The 18476-nt window shown below is 38.1% G+C and overlaps 5 protein-coding genes across 5 annotated transcripts; 3 read left to right on the top strand and 2 right to left on the bottom strand.

Moving 5' to 3' along the window:
* On the top strand, positions 349–2076 carry LOC18785176. The gene is made up of 6 exons (XM_007218715.2): positions 349–663; positions 765–989; positions 1148–1314; positions 1411–1495; positions 1591–1659; positions 1743–2076. Exons 1-6 carry the CDS (start codon positions 523–525, stop codon positions 1911–1913), a joined length of 858 nt encoding a protein of 285 aa, XP_007218777.1. The 5' UTR covers positions 349–522; the 3' UTR covers positions 1914–2076.
* On the top strand, positions 3344–5946 carry LOC18785338. The gene is made up of 3 exons (XM_007218338.2): positions 3344–3662; positions 4743–4945; positions 5308–5946. Exons 1-3 carry the CDS (start codon positions 3567–3569, stop codon positions 5645–5647), a joined length of 639 nt encoding a protein of 212 aa, XP_007218400.1. The 5' UTR covers positions 3344–3566; the 3' UTR covers positions 5648–5946.
* Positions 8141–11185, top strand: LOC18784990 (cell division cycle 20.2, cofactor of APC complex). The gene is made up of 5 exons (XM_007221086.2): positions 8141–8657; positions 9216–9488; positions 9607–9876; positions 9998–10579; positions 10667–11185. Exons 1-5 carry the CDS (start codon positions 8559–8561, stop codon positions 10805–10807), a joined length of 1365 nt encoding a protein of 454 aa, XP_007221148.1. The 5' UTR covers positions 8141–8558; the 3' UTR covers positions 10808–11185.
* Positions 11309–13468, bottom strand: LOC18787683 (probable gluconokinase). The gene is made up of 4 exons (XM_007218414.2): positions 13041–13468; positions 12874–12916; positions 12032–12111; positions 11309–11903 (listed from the first exon to the last, which is right to left on the bottom strand). Exons 1-4 carry the CDS (start codon positions 13057–13059, stop codon positions 11482–11484), a joined length of 564 nt encoding a protein of 187 aa, XP_007218476.1. The 5' UTR covers positions 13060–13468; the 3' UTR covers positions 11309–11481.
* LOC18787554 (altered inheritance rate of mitochondria protein 25) lies at positions 13566–18222 on the bottom strand. Its single transcript, XM_020557998.1, has 12 exons — positions 18100–18222; positions 17095–17665; positions 16629–16715; positions 16104–16145; positions 15958–16002; positions 15671–15736; positions 15507–15563; positions 15332–15393; positions 15012–15132; positions 14434–14511; positions 14244–14350; positions 13566–13879 (listed from the first exon to the last, which is right to left on the bottom strand). Exons 2-12 carry the CDS (start codon positions 17644–17646, stop codon positions 13849–13851), a joined length of 1248 nt encoding a protein of 415 aa, XP_020413587.1. The 5' UTR covers positions 17647–17665; positions 18100–18222; the 3' UTR covers positions 13566–13848.

The raw sequence follows: 18476 nt of genomic DNA on the forward strand, positions 1-18476 counted from the left end.
CCAACAGAGTCTAATTAGATTCAAATGTCTTAACTGACCAAAAATATGAGGCCTATAGAATGGAGAGGGTCCATTTCAATTCATTTCAATTAAAGCAAGAAATACCATTCACGATTCGACCGCGAAAGAGAGGATGATGCCTGAGTGCGTGGTAGGCCAGGCTTGGCTAAGCATTCCACCCGCTTATAAAAGTACTGCTGGGCCGGCTTGAACCCTTTTGGGCCAACCAGCCCATTTTTGAACAATGCTGCTGCTGCACCTGCATCTCAAAAGAAAAGTATTATTGCTACTCATAATTTGTGGCTGGCTAGCCGTTAAAACTCAAAGCCGATCGTGTGGCTATTTGTCAACCAATCAAAGTTTATCTGGCCCTCTGCAACACTGTGTGCCTCAGCAAACAGCAAACAAGACCTTAAAGAATACAAGAACAGAGGGCGTGTGGTTGCCTCTCACTCTCTCACTCTCTCCAGCTTATCTGTGTGATCTGGTCGTACGCTTTAGAGTTTGGTAGTAGCAGCAAACATGTCACAAGCGGTGGTTGCTGCAGCTGCCTCCTCCTCCTCTTCTTGCTCTGCCACCTTCACCAGGCACCAGTACCACCACTCCATCAAAACTCCACAGCTTCTTACAAGTCCAAAACTTTTGCCATCAAATCAATGCCAGGTACGTACCCAATTGTATCTACTAATGCCCAAAATATCACTTGCCCTTCTTCCGGAACCTGTCTTTTAAGGATTGCTCTCTCTCTCTCTCTCTCTCTCTAGAAAAGTAGCTTCCAAGGCTTGTCACTTGGAGAAGCCAAAAGGGGTGTCTTTGGTTCTTTCGTAGCTGTAGCTGAGGCTGAGAAGAGGAGTAACGCAAGAACAAGAACAGGGCTTGGGATTATTACAGCAAAAACTGCCGGGGCTTCAAAGACAATTGAGGCTGAGGTTGACAAGCCATTAGGCCTCACTTTGGGTCAAAAGCCTGGAGGTGGTGTTACCATCACTGTAAGATTCTTCAATCAATTGCAATTTGCTTTAATATTTTATTATGTTAATTAATGTAGCAGGTGCAGTACCAAGCAGGGAAGCAAAATGATCTAATTTCAATGAGCTTTCTATAAAATTAATTCCACACCAATATATTATATATGTCGTTGATTTAGGCCGTGGATGGAGGTGGGAATGCAGCAAAGGCAGGGCTCAAGGCAGGGGACCAGGTCCTCTACACTAGCAGCTTCTTTGGCGATGAATTATGGCCGGCAGATAAGCTGGGATTTACAAAAACTGCCGTCCAAGCTAAGCCAGACTCTGTTTACTTTGTTGTTAGCAGGTTCTCTTTCAATCACTTGTTTTAGATTGCAAATTTAAGAAATATATAATACCAAAACACAAGTTGCAAACTGATTTCTGATCTTTTTTAATGCAGGGGTGGTGCTTCTGTAGATGTTAAACGACTGCCAAAGCGTCCGGCTCCTCCTCGCTTTGGAAGGAAACTAACTGAGGCTCAAAAGGCAAGCATCAATCCATTCCCTTCCCTTCCCTATAAACTCTCATAAGCTTCTGTTACTTTCCACATTGAATTTGGTGCGCCATTGACCATTTTCAGGCTAGAGCTACTCATATATGCATTGACTGTGGATTCATATACACATTACAGAAGCCTTTTGAAGAGCAGGTAATTGGACAAGTGTGCTTTTGATGTGCATAAGCTATCTTCTTAATCTTATATTAATAAAATGCAATGCAATGCCAATGCAGCCGGATGCATACGTATGCCCTCAATGCAGAGCACCAAAGAAGAGGTTCGCACGATACGACGTGAACACCGGAAAAGCAATTGGTGGTGGTTTGCCTCCGATTGGTGTCATCATTGGCCTTCTGGCTGGTCTTGCCGGGGTTGGAGCATTGCTTGTATACGGTCTTCAATGAAAACATTCTTAATTCCTCCTCCTGTTTAGTTATACCACTACTAGTACGTTTAAAATTATACTGCCCCCTCAGTCCTCAGATCATGCATCAATTATTGCAACAGTGTAATTTCCTCTAAAAACCATATGGAATTGGTTCAATAGCATCACTGGGTTAAAATAAATTTGGTTCACAGAAGTACATATATGGGATAAGCCAAAAACAAAAACCATGTTCGTTGGCCACCATCCTTGTGTGATAGGGCTGTGAGAAGAGATTCGTTGGGCATGGGTTGCGGGTTGCGAGAAGAGATGGAGAGCAAAGGGTGGAGAGCAACTGTATATCTTATATTTTTTTCTTGCAGGTGGCAGTGGAAAAGAAAAAAACAGAGGGAGAATGAGAGGACAGGGAGAAGAGATAGAGAGCAAAGGGTGGAGAGCGAGGGCAGAGGGGGGAGAGACGGAGTAATAAGGAAGGGGGATGAAAAGTTGCAGAAAAAAAAAAAAAAAAGGAATTTTCATTAAAAAATTAAAAAAATATTTTTTTTTATCTACATGTCACAATGTAATTGGACAAATGGGCTCCACTTATTTTTCATGTCACACTTAACAGAATTTATAACGGCAGAAACCATTTGTAATAAAATACACAAACGTTAAGGGCTATTAGTGTTACAAAAAAATCTCAAGGACCATTCGTGATAATTTCATAAATATAAAGGACCATTTGTGATAAAAAACCAGTTGATTATTATACAGTACTACAACTAGTCCGCCTACGCATGTTATGACATTTCCAGGAACCATTACGAATGGCGACTGAGAAGAGGAACGTTTGGTTGGGGTTGGAAACACAAAACGGACAATTGCAAAGAACAGACGTTTTGTTCCGATCTTTTCACAAAAAAGTTGAAAAACCTTCTTCTCTTTTTTTTAAAAAAATTTATTATTATTATTATTTTCTGTCTAATTGGGCTTTTGTCATTTATTATCTTGGGCCTTCTGTTTGTTTGATCTGTTGTTGGGCTCCCTTTTGTACTTAAAAATGGAGAACCATTTTTATTAAACGTAAAATTGACAGATTTTGACAATAGTATCAATTTGATATTAAATGGAAAGTTGGAGGACTATTGAAATGAAAATTTTAGTTAGTGAATTAAAATGAGACTGGAGCAAAAATGAAGGGATCATTTCGGTCAATAACCCTAAAAGAAAAAGGAAATATTTTTGCTCACCACTTTAACCCTAATGTGTACCCGAACCACCATTCTCAACACTTGACATGTATCCATTAGCATAACCATAGTTAACTCTTTACTTTATATTTATAGAACCATGATTATGTCAATAAACACGTGTCAAGTGTTGAGAATGGTGGTGAGAGTACACCTTGAGTTAAAGTGGTGAGCAAAAATACTCCCAAACCTTGTAATCGAAGATAGTTATAAAAAGTTATAACCTTTTTTTTTGGGCATCTTTTTTGGCGCTTTTTTACCTGTTCCATTCCAGTCGAGTAGTGCCCTCTGGGCTCCTCATCTTTGGACATCATAATTCACGCAACTCACCACAGTACTTCACCAACTTTACGTATTCTCTTCTTCAGAGTTGACACAATCGAAATCTACGCCCAACCCAAATAGAGAGTAGGGAGCTTCTTTTTAGCTGAGATAGAGAGATGGAGAGAAAGGTACTGCTGGTTTGCTGCGCAGTGGGTCTCTTGGGGCTATTATCAGCTGCTACAGGTTTTGGTGCTGAGGTAACAAGAATCAAGGTAAATCGAAAAAGATTAAGTGGGTTTTGCTTAGATCTTCTTGTCCTTTTTTCATATGGGTTGGTTCAAATTTGTTTCCTTTCTGCTTATACACTAATCTAACCCTGCGTTTTGGTTGCTCTGAAATAAGGAAAGTGAAAGAGGAATCTTCAGTTTTGTTGTAATATTCCAAAATAGGCCATGAAATTGTATTAGTATGGTGGACTGAAAGCTTAGGGTGAAAATTCCCAAGCTTGGCGCTTCAATTTTTCCTTTGCTTCGACCAAACTGAGAATAATTTGGATTATTTCTTTTATTTTCCGCAAATTTCCTCTTTCTTGTTATTTTTCTTGTTCCTACTGCTTCTGCTTGAAATTCCTGTTCGAAAGCTGAAACCTTTTTTTTCCGTATATTTTTATTTGGCACCCGAACCCAGCTCTCCTATTTAGTTTAGCTTCATAAATGGCTTCTTCTTTGACTGACTTCAACGCTTCCTACCCCTTTCTAGAAGACTGCCAGACTGGAAATTAATATCATATTTGGTGTTGACTTTGAATGTCTCTGGTTAAACTTCCAAACTTCAGCTCTTTTATTCGCTTTCAATGCTTCTACTTTTGCGGGTTCCAAAATGAGGGTGCGGAAACTCGCTAGTATAGTTTGCCAAAGCAATTTTGCCTGTTGTTCACTGCATTAGAACGTGTTTTGAAAGTGCCTTAATGTTTTACAACTTGATTAAAAATCTCGTGTTATCTTCTACGCGCTATCCTTTCATCTTAATCTTTATCTTTTTGAACAAATAACTCATCTTAACCTTCAATGCCAAAAGAGCAGTGTTTGTGTAAGAATCTCAGATAGAGATTAAGGGAGAGAGTATGTCTTCCCTCTCCATCTGGCAGTTATTGTTGGACCTCAATTTGTTAGATATTCTCACAAGTTGTCATTTTTGGAGGGATTGTTTAAAACCTTTGAACAAGTTGTCTCTGATGTTGGGTTTAGTTTTTCCCCAGTTTTTGTTGACACTCAGTATGTAGTGGAAACGATGCTGGAAATGATCTGTTACTTTGTTTCATAACCCTACTACTTTGTTTCATAACCCTACAGGGTTCTCAGGTTCGGTTTGTCTCCGTTACTCAATGTGAATATCCTCGGAGTCCAGCTCTTGGTCTTGGTGTAACTGCTGCAGTGGCTCTTATGCTAGCTCAAATAATTTTAAATGTTTCAACGGGCTGCATTTGTTGCAAGAGGAGCCCCCAGCCTTCCAACTCTAACTGGACAGTAGCCTTGTTCTGCTTTGTTGTTTCCTGGTAATTCTCAACTGAAACTTGGTGAATGGTGAATCGACGGTAGAACACTTCTTATCGTCTGATACTTTTATTATAATCATTTATGATATTATACTTTCGTGAGGAAATGACTTGGGCTGCTAATCCAAAAGCATGCTTGGTTTTGACAGTTTGGCCTTTGTCAGGGTGAAAGGTTAAACAAATCTTGCCAGTTTCTTAATGTTGTACAGTTTAAAAAGAAAATACCAATACTTCTTTTCTCCTCTTATTTTGGGTGCATCTAACTGTTTAAGTTGAGTTGGCTTTGAAATTTTTCTGTCTGTTTAAAATGGATTAACAATGGATGTGCTTCACTCCATACTCCACATTCCACACTGGTGCAGGTTCACGTTTGTTATAGCATTTCTTCTGCTGCTCACTGGTGCTACACTCAATGATCGGCATGGTGTAGAAAGCATGTACTTTGGCAACTACTACTGTTATGTTGTGAAACCTGGAGTGTTTGGTGGAGGTGCCGGTTTGTCACTTGCAAGTGTGGTACTAGGAATTGTCTACTATGTCACCTTAAATTCAGTAAAGGACAGTAACAGTCCATGGGGCACTTCTGCTCCTCCTAATCCAGGGGCAATAGCTATGGGGCAACCCCAGTTCCCTCCACCGAGTACCACTCAAGAACCAGTATTCGTCCACGAAGACACATACATGAGACGACAATTCACATGATTCGTGGATATCTTTGTTCAGTTATTCCTGTTGCATCACTGAACTTTTATGGTAAGAGAGCCTATGAGCAGTTTTTGAAGAAGTAATGATTGCCATTGTAGGAAATGGGCAGTTTTCTTCATGCAGTGTATAATCTGTTGGTGGCATAGCTCTATAATCCCTGTTTCGGTTTGTCGTTCCTTAGGATTGTATTTGATTTTGTTTATACCACACATTGTGCAAGAAACCGAATGTGTTTGAATAGGAGCTGAATAGATTATTTAAACCTAAGGGAAATGCTTTCTGGTTCATCCATGGTAGTAATCTCTCCAAAATTTTGATTGTGGCATATTGCATGGAGGAACTCGATGGATTCACAAACTTTGTCCACTCTTGATCCAGCATCTTTGATTTTTTGTTATGATTTTGGCAGAAATATATAGACCAATGGAGATCTTTCGTAAAAAATTCAAGAAATTTTGACAGAATGGTGGGGGAGGCTTTGATAGTTCCCTAAACCCGAAATATTTTTGCTCACCACTTTAACTCAAGGTGTATGCTCACCACCCTAGTTAAAGCGGTGAGCATTCCAACCTCACATGTTCCATTCCTCTCTCCCCCCCTCCAAAAATTATTGCGTTAACCGACTTTGCCATTTTTTTTTTCCTTTCTTTTTTTGGTTGTAAAAAACATCAATCTTACCGTTTTAACTATCCAATTATTCCTTATTTTTTTAAAAAATCTCCAATTTTTCGATAACAAGAAAAAAATCTCCTTCAATTAAGGGAAATTTTGAAAAGTCAGATTATAGGATTTTTTTACAAAAAGAAATTACTAGATATGAATTCAAACTCAGTGGTGCGTTGTATTTGGAGAATTTATAAAAAATAGCCAAAACTTTCTTTAATTTCAAAAATGTCAGTTTTTGTAAAATATTTCAAATATAGCAAAAAATTCACTTAAATAGACACAAATGCCCTCAAATTTAAAACCCATATAAACCTAAAAAATAAACCTTATTAAATAAAACTTTGGATTTTTTTTAACCCACGTTTGTACACAAGAACAAAAGTTGAAATATATCATCCTATTTATTGATATTTTTAATCAATTTAAATTTAGTCCCAATCCAAGCATCACCAAACATTGGTTAAGTGTTATTCAACTTAAGCCAATTCAAGCCAAGACAATTTCTTAGAATAGTTCATGCCAAGACAATCTTCCGTAACAAACGAGGCTGAAGAGACCAACTTGGCAAACGACTGGAAGACTTGTTGCCAGATCAATTGCCCAAGTCTATCCGAATGACACCATTATTTTGTCTTCTTCGATGGATCAATCCGTTGAGTGTTCCCCTACACACATAAATGTTGCACTGGCTTCTCAAAGAAGCTAATAAGTTTTAAAATTGGCAGCCCATCCCACACGTCATGTTGCCTTATAAAAGCCACACAACCATATTTGTACAATTTGAGTGACAAAGTCAAAAGAATTTTCCACAGAAAAGAATTGATTTGTAGGCCAAAGAAAAATCAAATCATGTAAGTCAATGTTCCCAACATTTTCCACTAAAAAATTATATCCTTGTTGCTGAGCTTGGTTGAATTTTACTTTTTGTTGTATTGTTGTGCCCTTTTGTGGTTTCTTAATAAAATTTAGGGTTTGTCCAAGATAGGTCCCTACTATCTTTATTTCCTAGACGTATACCCATCATTTTATAAATCTATGTGTAAAACCCAAATTTAAACTTAAATGGCCAGTAAGATATAAGATGTCATAATATTCCTATATTTTTACATTGTTGCCATTAGACTTCATATTTTATTTATAATGTATTTCAAGCATTTCATTAACTGCCATAATTGTAATTAAAACTCCATATTAATACCTAAAATGCAAGTTAAATATAAAAGGGAAGTAAAAATCATAGAAGTTAGGCAAGGAAGTTTAAAGTGCAATCATCTGTAGATAGAGAAAACTTATATCTTGATGTGAATGGAAAAAGTCTGGCATATGTTTCTTATGCTTCACAATTCAAATTCACTGTATACAATTTTCTGTTTAATTCACCAAAAAAATAATAATAATAATAATTGTTGTTAGATGTCTACCCTATATGTAATATAATATAGTATGAAGAATAGACGAAGAAGAAACTGAATGAAGAATCAAGGAAGAACTGCACTCACTATTTTGACGAGGGCAGCAATACTTCTGCAAACGTATGTACAAAGATTCCCAATCTAATAAGGTTTTCTTTCTTAGGTTTATGTGAGTTTTAAATTTGAGGGCATTTGTGTCTATTTATGTGAGTGTTTTGCTATATTTGAAATATTTTACAAAAACTGACATTTTTTAAATTGGGGGTCAAGTTTTGGCTATTTTTGATAAATTCTCATGTATTTGACCAATGTGGTAAATGTACTTTTACTGTAGTACCCCTGTATATGGATGGTCTGTCGTCTCGATGGCCTGGGTCGATGCAGGGGCATTTTTCGTCACACAAAATTACAACGGCTCTGTGTAAATATAGCCGTTGCAGGTCTTCTCCACATCCAAAATATTCCTTCTGAAATTAGATCCAAAGATTATATTCAGACTACCTGAAAACCCTAGTCATCCCCTTTATCTCATCGTTATATAAACCCACTAATTCAACCTATCAATAATCACTTGCTCTCTCTCTCTCTCTCCCCTCTTCTCTGAATACGCAATTCTTTGCAACGCTCAGAGATTAAAAACGCGGCCTCCAATTTTCTTTTCTTGCGTAGTGATACAATTCTTGAATCTAACTCTCTTTTGCAGGCTTGGTTTTTTTACACTAATTCATCTTTTTGCAGGAATTTTCATTTTTGATTTCTCTGCTATTTCGTACTATTTTCATTTTTTCACATATATACACACATATATTCTTTTGTGCGCATTAAACATAATGGATGCAGGATCAATGAGTTCTTCTTCTATCTTGAAGTCAGATTCTAGGTGCCCTCTTCGAGAACCGTTTCTTCAGAAAAGGAATTCTAGGGAAAATGTAAGCTTGTTTATTTTACACGTTGATCTTTATTACCGTCCAATCCATTTTATATCGGAAATTAGGGTTTTTATTCTACAGTGAATTGGATTTTCTTTACCGATTGGACTTCTCATTTCTGAGTCTTTTTACGCTTTTATATGTATGTATAGCGTTTGGGGTTCATGTTCATCTATTTTGGGATCTGATGTGAGGTTTTTTTTTAAAAAAAAATTAGGGTTCGATCTATATGACTACTGAAATCGGGGTTTCTGTTTTACTTTGAATTGGATTTTCGATCCATACCAAGTTCTTTATATGACGTTTATCTTTATTAGGGTTCAATCTGTTTGATTGCTGATTTTAGGGGTTCTGTTTTACTTCTAATTGGATTTTATTTATTCATTGGACTTTTTATTTCTGAATCTGGTTACCCGCATGTGTGTATAGGGAGCGTTAATCTATTTTGGGATCTGATGTTAAATTGAATTTGAAAAACAGTTAGAAATGTGATTAAAATGTGGGTTTTAATATTTAATAGACTGATATTCTGATGTGCTTGTGTTATGTGACTACCAGCTGGACAGGTTCATCCCCAATAGATCAGCGATGGATTTTGATTTCGCGCACTTCATGCTGACTGAAGGTAGGAAAGGTAAGGAAAACCCAGCTATGGTATCTTCCCCATCAAGAGAGGCCTATCGGAAGCAGTTGGCTGAGGCCATGAACATGAACCGGACTCGAATCCTTGCTTTCAAGAACAAGCCTCCGGCCCCTGTAGAGCTCTTCCCACGCGAGTTCTCTTCTTTACCACAAGATAAACCAGCAAAGCCCCGAAGGCACATTCCTCAAGTACGTGTATATTTGATTTTGATTTCATGAATGGATTATATTTGCTTGAACTGAATTGGTTATTTTGAAAGCATTTGTTGTGTTTAACTGACAACTTACGAATTGATCATATATGCAGACTTCAGAGAGGACATTGGATGCTCCCGACCTTGTGGATGATTACTACCTGAATTTGTTGGATTGGGGAAGCTGCAATGTTCTCGCGATAGCTCTTGCAAACACAGTTTATTTGTGGGATGCTACCAATGGTTCTACTTCGGAGCTTGCCACGTTTGAGGATGAAGTCGGACCTGTTACCAGTGTCAGCTGGGCACCTGATGGACGCCACATTGCCATTGGACTGGACAATTCTGAAGTACAGTTGTGGGATTCGACTGCTAATAAGCAGGTTGGTTTGTTTTTGTTGTCTTTTATCTTTGTACCTTCGTATTCCTCCCTTTCTGTTTTATATTACCTGCTGCCCAATTTTTCTAACATTCTTTTGGTTATTGTGATGTTTCTTTCTTTAGCTGAGAACTTTGAGAGGTTGCCACAGATCGCGAGTAGGCTCATTGGCATGGAACAATCACATTCTTACAACCGGAGGAATGGATGGCTGTATCGTTAATAATGATGTAAGAGTTAGATCACACATTGTTGAGACATACAGAGGACATGAACAAGAGGTTTGTGGGCTTAAATGGTCAGCCTCAGGCCAGCAATTAGCTAGTGGAGGAAATGATAACCTCCTCCATATATGGGACAGATCAGTGGCATCTTCTAATTCACCGACTCAGTGGCTTCACAGGCTTGAAGACCATACAGCTGCTGTGAAAGCCCTTGCTTGGTGTCCTTTCCAGGGCAACTTATTAGCTTCTGGTGGAGGTGGGGGTGATCGGTGCATAAAGTTTTGGAACACCCACACAGGTGCATGCCTGAACTCAGTCGACACTGGCTCTCAGGTTTGTGCTTTGCTGTGGAACAAGAATGAAAGAGAGCTGCTTAGTTCACATGGATTTACCCAAAATCAGCTTACTCTTTGGAAGTACCCCTCAATGGCTAAAATTGCAGAACTCACTGGCCATACTTCTAGAGTTCTTTATATGGCTCAGGTAACAACCTTACCTTTATAATCATCATAAATCATGTTTCCTCTTAGACAAAATACTAAATTCTCTTATGTTGCAAATTATCTTCAGAGCCCAGATGGTTGCACAGTGGCATCAGCAGCTGGTGATGAAACACTGAGATTCTGGAATGTGTTTGGGGTCCCTGAGGTGGCTAAACCAGCTCCCAAATCTAACCCTGAGCCTTTTGCTCATTTGAATCGGATCCGCTGATCAATCAAGAACATGAGGAAGTACAAGAACATGGAGCCTTTTTGCGTCAGTATTCTTCATTTGAAGCGCAAGTTAAATTGAAAAAATACATATTTGTTGTGTTTCAACTCTTCATCTCTCAGACATGTGCGCTGCACCCCTCTCGGTACAAAATTATTTTTACAACTTCCCTGTATAAAAGTATAAAGAGTTATAGGCAAATAGGAAATCCTTGTAATTATTTTTAGTAGTGGATTTCTCACCTTCCGTGGATGTAGGCGCAAATTGCCGAACCACGTAACTTTTGTGTGTTTTGTCTGTCTTTGATACTTGTGCTTAAGTGTTTGGTTTAATTCAAAAGAACACAGGATAGGATTATATCATATATCTTCATATAAACATGCTAATGAATCCTTTCCTATGTCACGCAATGGGTGTTCAAGATGATGGATTTGAGACTCTTTTAAAACTGATCACTGAAGCATTAGAATGGGAAGAAAATTAAGATAGGGCACCATCAAATTAAGCAGAAGCAAATATCGACGTTCAATATGATGATCGATCAAATAATCTGTTCAAATAAAGTGGCATTCATCTGCACCAAAAAGTTTTCAGAACAATGTTTTATGGTAGATTCTTTCGAACCAGAATGGGAAGAAATCTACAATTTTTCCTGCCAGGCTGCTACTCCTAATTTAAATCTTAACTCTAAAGCTGAAAATCAATCTTTGAATGGTATTTACTATGTCTTGAGGACTTAAAGTGGCATCAACTTTAAGTATCCCTTCAGAATCATCAATCTGAAGCAAGCCTAACTGAGACTGCAAAAGTGCAGGCGACATGAAATGCTTCCCTTCTGCGATTCTTTTCTCTAATCTAGCAGCCAGCACCTCTGCCTGTGCATCCAACAGGACGAACTTCACCAGACTGACATGACTTCCAAGTTCATAATTAGGGTCGGCGGATCGTAGAACTTCTCTGTATCGCTTCTGCAGAGCTGAACACCCAAGAATTACAGTTCCTCCATCGACCAACTTTTCTCTTAAGGCATTTCGAAGTGTTTCAAGCCAAGGCATCCGGTCTTCCTCTGAAAGGGGGATCCCTTTACGCATCTTTTCTGATTTAAGAAATGAATATTTCACAAGATAGAAGATTGTTTATCATCTTTATCCAAATATAGTAGAATATTGGAAAGAAATCAGAAATCAGAGAAGTTGCCAACATCAAATACAAAGCTGCATGTACCTTTGTTTGATTGTGGATGGAAATCATCGGCATCTATAAAGTTAGAGTTTGTCTCTTTTGCCAGCATCTCACCTATCGTCCTGTTGAACAAAATATTGAAATGCATGAGAAGCAGAAGCTACAAAAGTGAAAGATCAGATATAAGAAGCTACAACTTTCTTAACTACGCCGTGATATCTAAATCCAGTCACATAAAAGGCATTTGACAAGGTCATTAGGATCCAATGTGCTGTTGTAAACCGAAGCGCAAAGAAACATACACATATAATCATGTAATCCCATATTTTTCTTACACAGTTGTGCTTCTGAACATGGCTCTGCAACTCCTCAAGAGATACAGAGTTTCTTGGCTCAGTGTGACATGATAAGTTAGAATTGGTTGGAAAGAGAGATTTATCAATAAACAAATGATACTGTTTAGGCTAACAGTAAGTAAACTAATGAAATTTTACTTATAATATCACAAAAAGCTGGACATTTGAACAAACCATCACATGTACGGAAATGAGCTTCCAAGAATTAGCAGTCCCATTGGAGATATTCTTGTGCTGAGATTTCCAGTCATGACATCAAACAACAGTAATATAGAGGAGGCTTTCATTACATACAAATCAAGGGCTCCAGAAACTCTTTCAAGAAAAGACTACGGCTTATTTGCCTATTTTCAGACATATTGATATCTAGAAGAATTGTTAGTTTTATAAGATCCTTGAAATTAATATGTAGAAGAGTATGTTCCCGTACCCTGAAGTTAGAATACTTATGAACACATCAACGCTACCGGTGGTTACACAGAATTTAAAGAGAAGAAGAAGAAGAAGAAAGCAGAGATTAAGGCTTACGATTTCCCAGCACCACTGACACCCATAATCACAACAGCCATCCCTGTTAAAACGAAAACAGAAAAAGCAACACAATCCACAACCAATCAATTTCCATTCAAAAACAGATATAAAGTTCTTCTTCTTTATCATCACTTTTAGCTTCATACATTCAGTGCAATACCTACCTCCGTGAACTGAAGCCATGTTCTTCGCACCAATCAAACGAATCTACAAAGAATGCTTTTCTTCAAACTTCATACATTCGCGCGTACAAGCAAATCGCCGCAGAAGAAAGGAAAAAAACTGAGCTTTTTGGATCGACGATGCTAACTGTGGAAATGTTTGGTAACCGTAAAAGAAAAAGAAGCGTTGACATGATAAGCACGCGTTTGGTACACAAAGCCCACGCCCTCAAGGAAGGTGGAAGGTGAAAGATGTGATCTTTTTAAAACAGTGGTCCTCTATATTACTTTCAAATTTGGCAGGCAACTTTAACATGCGTTCTCTGTTTTTCTTGTGCAACTTTCCAGCTTGTGTTTTCAACATGTGAAACTACGCAAAAGTCGTTCTTATTGTTATAGGTGGAACAAAACTTTTTCCAAGCGACCTAAATATAGGCCTAAACTTTTTCCAACAGTCGTTCTCATGTTCAAAACTTCTGTTTTAGTTCATTGATATAGGATGATCCAACTTATCTATCAAAACCCAAATTCCAATTTAGAGTTAACTAAAGTTCTCTTCTTTCAAGTTTTGCGCATGTCTCTTGTGCTGCAGAGAATACCAAGATATGGTCTTTGCAAGTCATCCTAATCGATCATAAAAAGTAAGCAATTCAATGACTCAATGGTACAATTATGTCTTCACCAAGAAACAAGAACATTAGCATCCCCGCTAGAATCACATCTAACAAGCAGCCGGGCCTTGTCTTGAGCCCTCATGTATTAAGAATGACCACGTAACCACATCGATTTTCATCTGTACAGCCAGCCAGACCTACTCTCCTACTTCAACAAAAGGTAATCCCCTGGAAACGAAAAAAAACAGGCACAGGCACAGGCACGTGCAAACAAAATTAGTGTGCGTTTTCAACTCTCTATCTCTCAATTGAGAACTAGGAATGAGGCAGCATATTAAGTACTGTAACAATGTCCAAGATATACAAGATAAAGAATAACATATATCAGTTTCCAAGATAAACTACGAAAACAATGCGAAGAAGATGATAGAAATTTGGAGTGCCTCAGTCTATAAATTGGAGCTGGTTCTAAGTTCTTATAGCACAAATAAGTGCTTCATACCAAAGCCATGATGTGCAAATACATACCAAAGTCAGAACTTCCACTGAACATTCTAAGCCGTGGTGTCTTAAGAAATAGTCATTGGCTTACCATCCACCATGTCTTGAGAAATAGTCATTGTCCAACGATATAGCCAGAGCAACAGTTACAGCTCTCTCCAACAGAGTCAGTGGACGTCTGACTTCCAACTCTTCAATCTGCCATAAAAAAAAAGTGGCAAGAATATTAAATGGAATACACCATAGTAAGGAGAATATCATTTTCTGATTGCGTACTCTACCAAGCTAGCAGCACCGGTCTTGGAGCTGGGATCAGAACTCCCGAAACGGATCACATATTGCCCCGCATCAGTAAAAATCTGCATGATGTGGAAGCATAATGAAACATTAGTTGGTATGCATGCAACATAATATGCTGGCATGCCACATAAAAACTAATATTTTAACCGGTAAATGCAAATATAAAAGAACCATGGCAACAGAAATATAGAGCATTACGCTTCCGTGAGTGTTGAATCAAAGAATTATCTAAAACCTAATATGCTTTTTTTTTTTTCTTTTTAACATCTTGGACTCAACTAATCAATCCCTGAAGGCACATGCAGATCCCAACAGCCGGTACAAACAATGGGAGGTGGCCCCACACTACACATCCGTCAGGAATCGAACACGAGAAATATACATAAAAACTGAACCACAACCAAGAAACTCATCATTTGATAAGATCAAATTTACAATAAATTGCTAATCTCAAAAGATACAGGTCCCCAAATGCATCTTCAAAAACATGACATAATTGATGGCAGTTATCTACATTGACACGATGAAACTCATAAACAAAACAAAAACAAAAACAAACCTCAAAGCCAAAACCCCTCCAGTCACGATCTATCTGAGCCAAAACTTCACCATCAATGTCCTTCAAAGTAAAAGTCCAATTCCAGAAGCCAGGGTTTTCAACAACTGCAAACTGCTTATCCCTACAAACCATTTTATCTTGGGGTTAGACGCAAAAGATGAAAGCAATGCAGAAGACCAAGAATAAAACCACAGTTTCAACAACAAAGCAGCATAAGGGAACAATGTGCAATGTAGGGCACTAACCTTGAGGATATGTATCAACTCATTTTGAGTTTAAATAAATAATTACAGGAAGAGAAAAAAGCATTTGGAAATTACCCCAGGTACAAATCATACACCCTCTTCCAAAGATGCCATCGTCTGTGAACCACACCAACTTCCTAGAGAGTAACAGACATCCAACACCATCAATAACCAGAATGTATTTCATATACTCAACAATCTTTAACACTGTCGTGACCACCGCCAGAGAAAATATGTCATGTTGTCCTACCTTGCCATTGATCTCTGCATAAATTGAGCTGGTTATCCACCAAAAAGGCCTGCGAACCTAAATAAGGTAAAATGAGGGGTCAAGCTGAAACATCAATATATCCAAAATTGGGGCATCCACCAAATTATTACAATTTATTTATTTAAAAGGCCCTATATCCTCACCCTAAAGAGCTCATTACCCATGGCATCAGTTATATAAGCAACAAAAGGGCGCCTCAGGCGAAGCAACTGCAACATGAAAAGCAAGCATAAGCACTGGAAAACCTCTATAAGATGACATAAAGGACAAGAAGCAATAAGTTGTCAAACGTAAGTAATTCTATACTTTGGCCAGCATATAAACTTTAACAAGTGAGAAACAATGCCATGCTCATGCTACATATACTGTACATGACAGAATATCAATAAAATAAAGAGTCAAAAATGGTAAAGATTGGGTTAGAAAGTACCTGTCTAGTAATAACATGGCTCTGCTCACGAATCAAACCCACAGGCTACAAAACATTGAGTAACAGAAAATGAGTAATTAACTTAAAACCTAAACTTCCTGTATGGGAACCTCAAGAGGATGAAATGAGTTACAACGATTACTCACCGACTCTGGGTAGCACACATCTACTATTCCATACCGGTTTTCCTGGAATTATGTCAAATACAATTAGTAACTAAAGTACCACTAGAAGCCAGATTGAGTGAAAATGATCTGAAAGGCATGTCATATAGCAGAGCATATAAGGACGCACATTATCTAGAGAGAATGAGGATGTGAGTCAAGCATCTGTTAACCATACTTCAAAACTGTGTTTACTTGACATTTTAAAACCTGTTCACTCAGATGAAGCATTATAAAAGCATTTATGAAAACATTTGAAATAGAAGCAGGATACCTATTAAATTCAGAAAATATTTCAGGAAGACTGAAGGCCAAACATTTGAGGGGAGGAGAAAAAACCAAGAGCTTTCAATAGAAGTCGAATTGACAATTTAAGAACCACCAAATATGCAATCCCCTCTACCACACAATATCAGCAAGGTTGAGCACATAATCTTAGTCTTCTGACCATGAGAGTATGAGCATACAAATTAGCATGGAAGAACGATTGTTAGGACAAACAATCACCTGCTCAAAGCCAAGTACAAGATTTGCCCACTCTATATCCCTCGTAATCAGCATATTTGATCTAGCAAGAAGAGGCATCACCTGGACCTAAAGAATACAACAAATGGCAAGTAAGACATTTTGTGTTACTCAAACTAGGCATATCGGGGGATGATTTGGATACTAAAAACTTGAAAAGATGAGCATAAGTAGGAAAATGTGGTGTAACAGTTATAGCATGGTTAGATAAGAGAATGTGTTTCCAACAGTAAAAGCAATCACAACATTCCAGTTACATATGAGTAAAACTACCTTTGAATTGCTACTCTTTATGAGCATAGAACTAGTTTAAAGTTTAAACAGGCATACTTACTACAAAACATATACCCGGATAAGCATGGAAAATAAGGTTATTGCAGCTCCGTGTATAAATCTTAAAGCTGAAATTCTAAGCGTGGAAAAGGACAAAAAGGAGACAAAAATTAACCTCTTCTGGAGATTCCGGTTTCAGAAATCCCGAGATGGATTGGCTTAGAGGTGGTTGGCCAGAAGGGTCTGCTGCATTGAAAAATGCATCCGGATACCATCCATAGGATGAATAGTGGTATGGTGTTTCTTTTCTATACTTAACAGCTTTCCCTCTTCTCTTTCTTTTGGAGTGTTCCGTTTTCCTATCTGCAACCCAGAGCTGTACAAGGAAGTCCCTAGTCAAGTCAGGATCACGACCAGTACCAGCCTTGTGTCCAAATTGACGAGACAAAGATACCGGGCTCTGTTTAGACCACATGGAATTTCCTTTAAACCTCCAAATGACATTTCTTGCAACAATGAACCTCTGTTCAAAATCTCGAAAATCTGTAGCCGCAGTAGTAGCAGCACCAACTCCATCCTGAGGCCATGAAGTTGCCGGTAGACTTCCTCTTTGAGTGTCGTGAATAGCTTTCTGATGGGGTTTTCGAGTATAACAGAATGACGAACCGCATTTGGAATCTGCTGCAGTAGCTTTGTAAACCTTGGTGGAAAACCTTGTCCAATTCATCTATAATCTATTACAATTCCTGCCACATATATATGAATTTTTTCTTGCATTAATCAAACCAAAGCCATAAATCCGAGTATGCAGATTGCAGAAGCATTATTATTCTGAAAACAAACATAAACAACAGAAAAGAAAGAATCTTGCTGTGATACTAAGCCAAAGAAAAAAAGTTTTTAAGTTAAACAAATCACAATTTATGAAGTTCCTCTTTTTTCAATCAATTGTTTTCTATCAAACTGCCGAAAGAAGAAAGTGATAATGTTTACCACCGAGGGCCTAACATGCCGTATGATAAATGGTATTCACGGTTCAAGAAATAAAATTTACTTTTGAAAACCCGAAATAATCGAGAACCTGCTAACCCTTTAATCGCAATGGAATTTCATTATAAAAGTGTTTTCAAGAAACATGGCATTCTCGTTTCGTTTACGGTATGAAGGAAAACGAACTCACCAGTTCAGGTCCCTTTCTCTCTCTTTCTCTCTCTCCGATCAAGTTCCAAGCTTTCCCTCTAATTTTTCTCTTTTCGTTCTTTCTTTTTGGTCCGAGCTTGCCCTCTACTCTAGTATCTACCTTTGCGAATGAGACAATGAAAGTGGCTTTGTCAAGGGGTTCGGATCCCCTGTGGTGAGAACCAAGTTGCAAACCAATTCTCCCAATGGGAATGCATTGCGGTTTTTATTAACCAATAAAGGACTTTTTATTTATAATCCAAATCTGGGTCAATAAGACACGAAAGTTGGACTGGGCCAATTGGTGATTTGAATGAAACAGACCGAACCAATCCAAGTTTAAATGGGTTGGGCTACTCAAGTTTTTGAGGTCAATGA

This window comes from Prunus persica, chromosome G2, assembly GCF_000346465.2.
Source record: "Prunus persica cultivar Lovell chromosome G2, Prunus_persica_NCBIv2, whole genome shotgun sequence".
NCBI classification, from domain to species: domain Eukaryota; kingdom Viridiplantae; phylum Streptophyta; class Magnoliopsida; order Rosales; family Rosaceae; genus Prunus; species Prunus persica.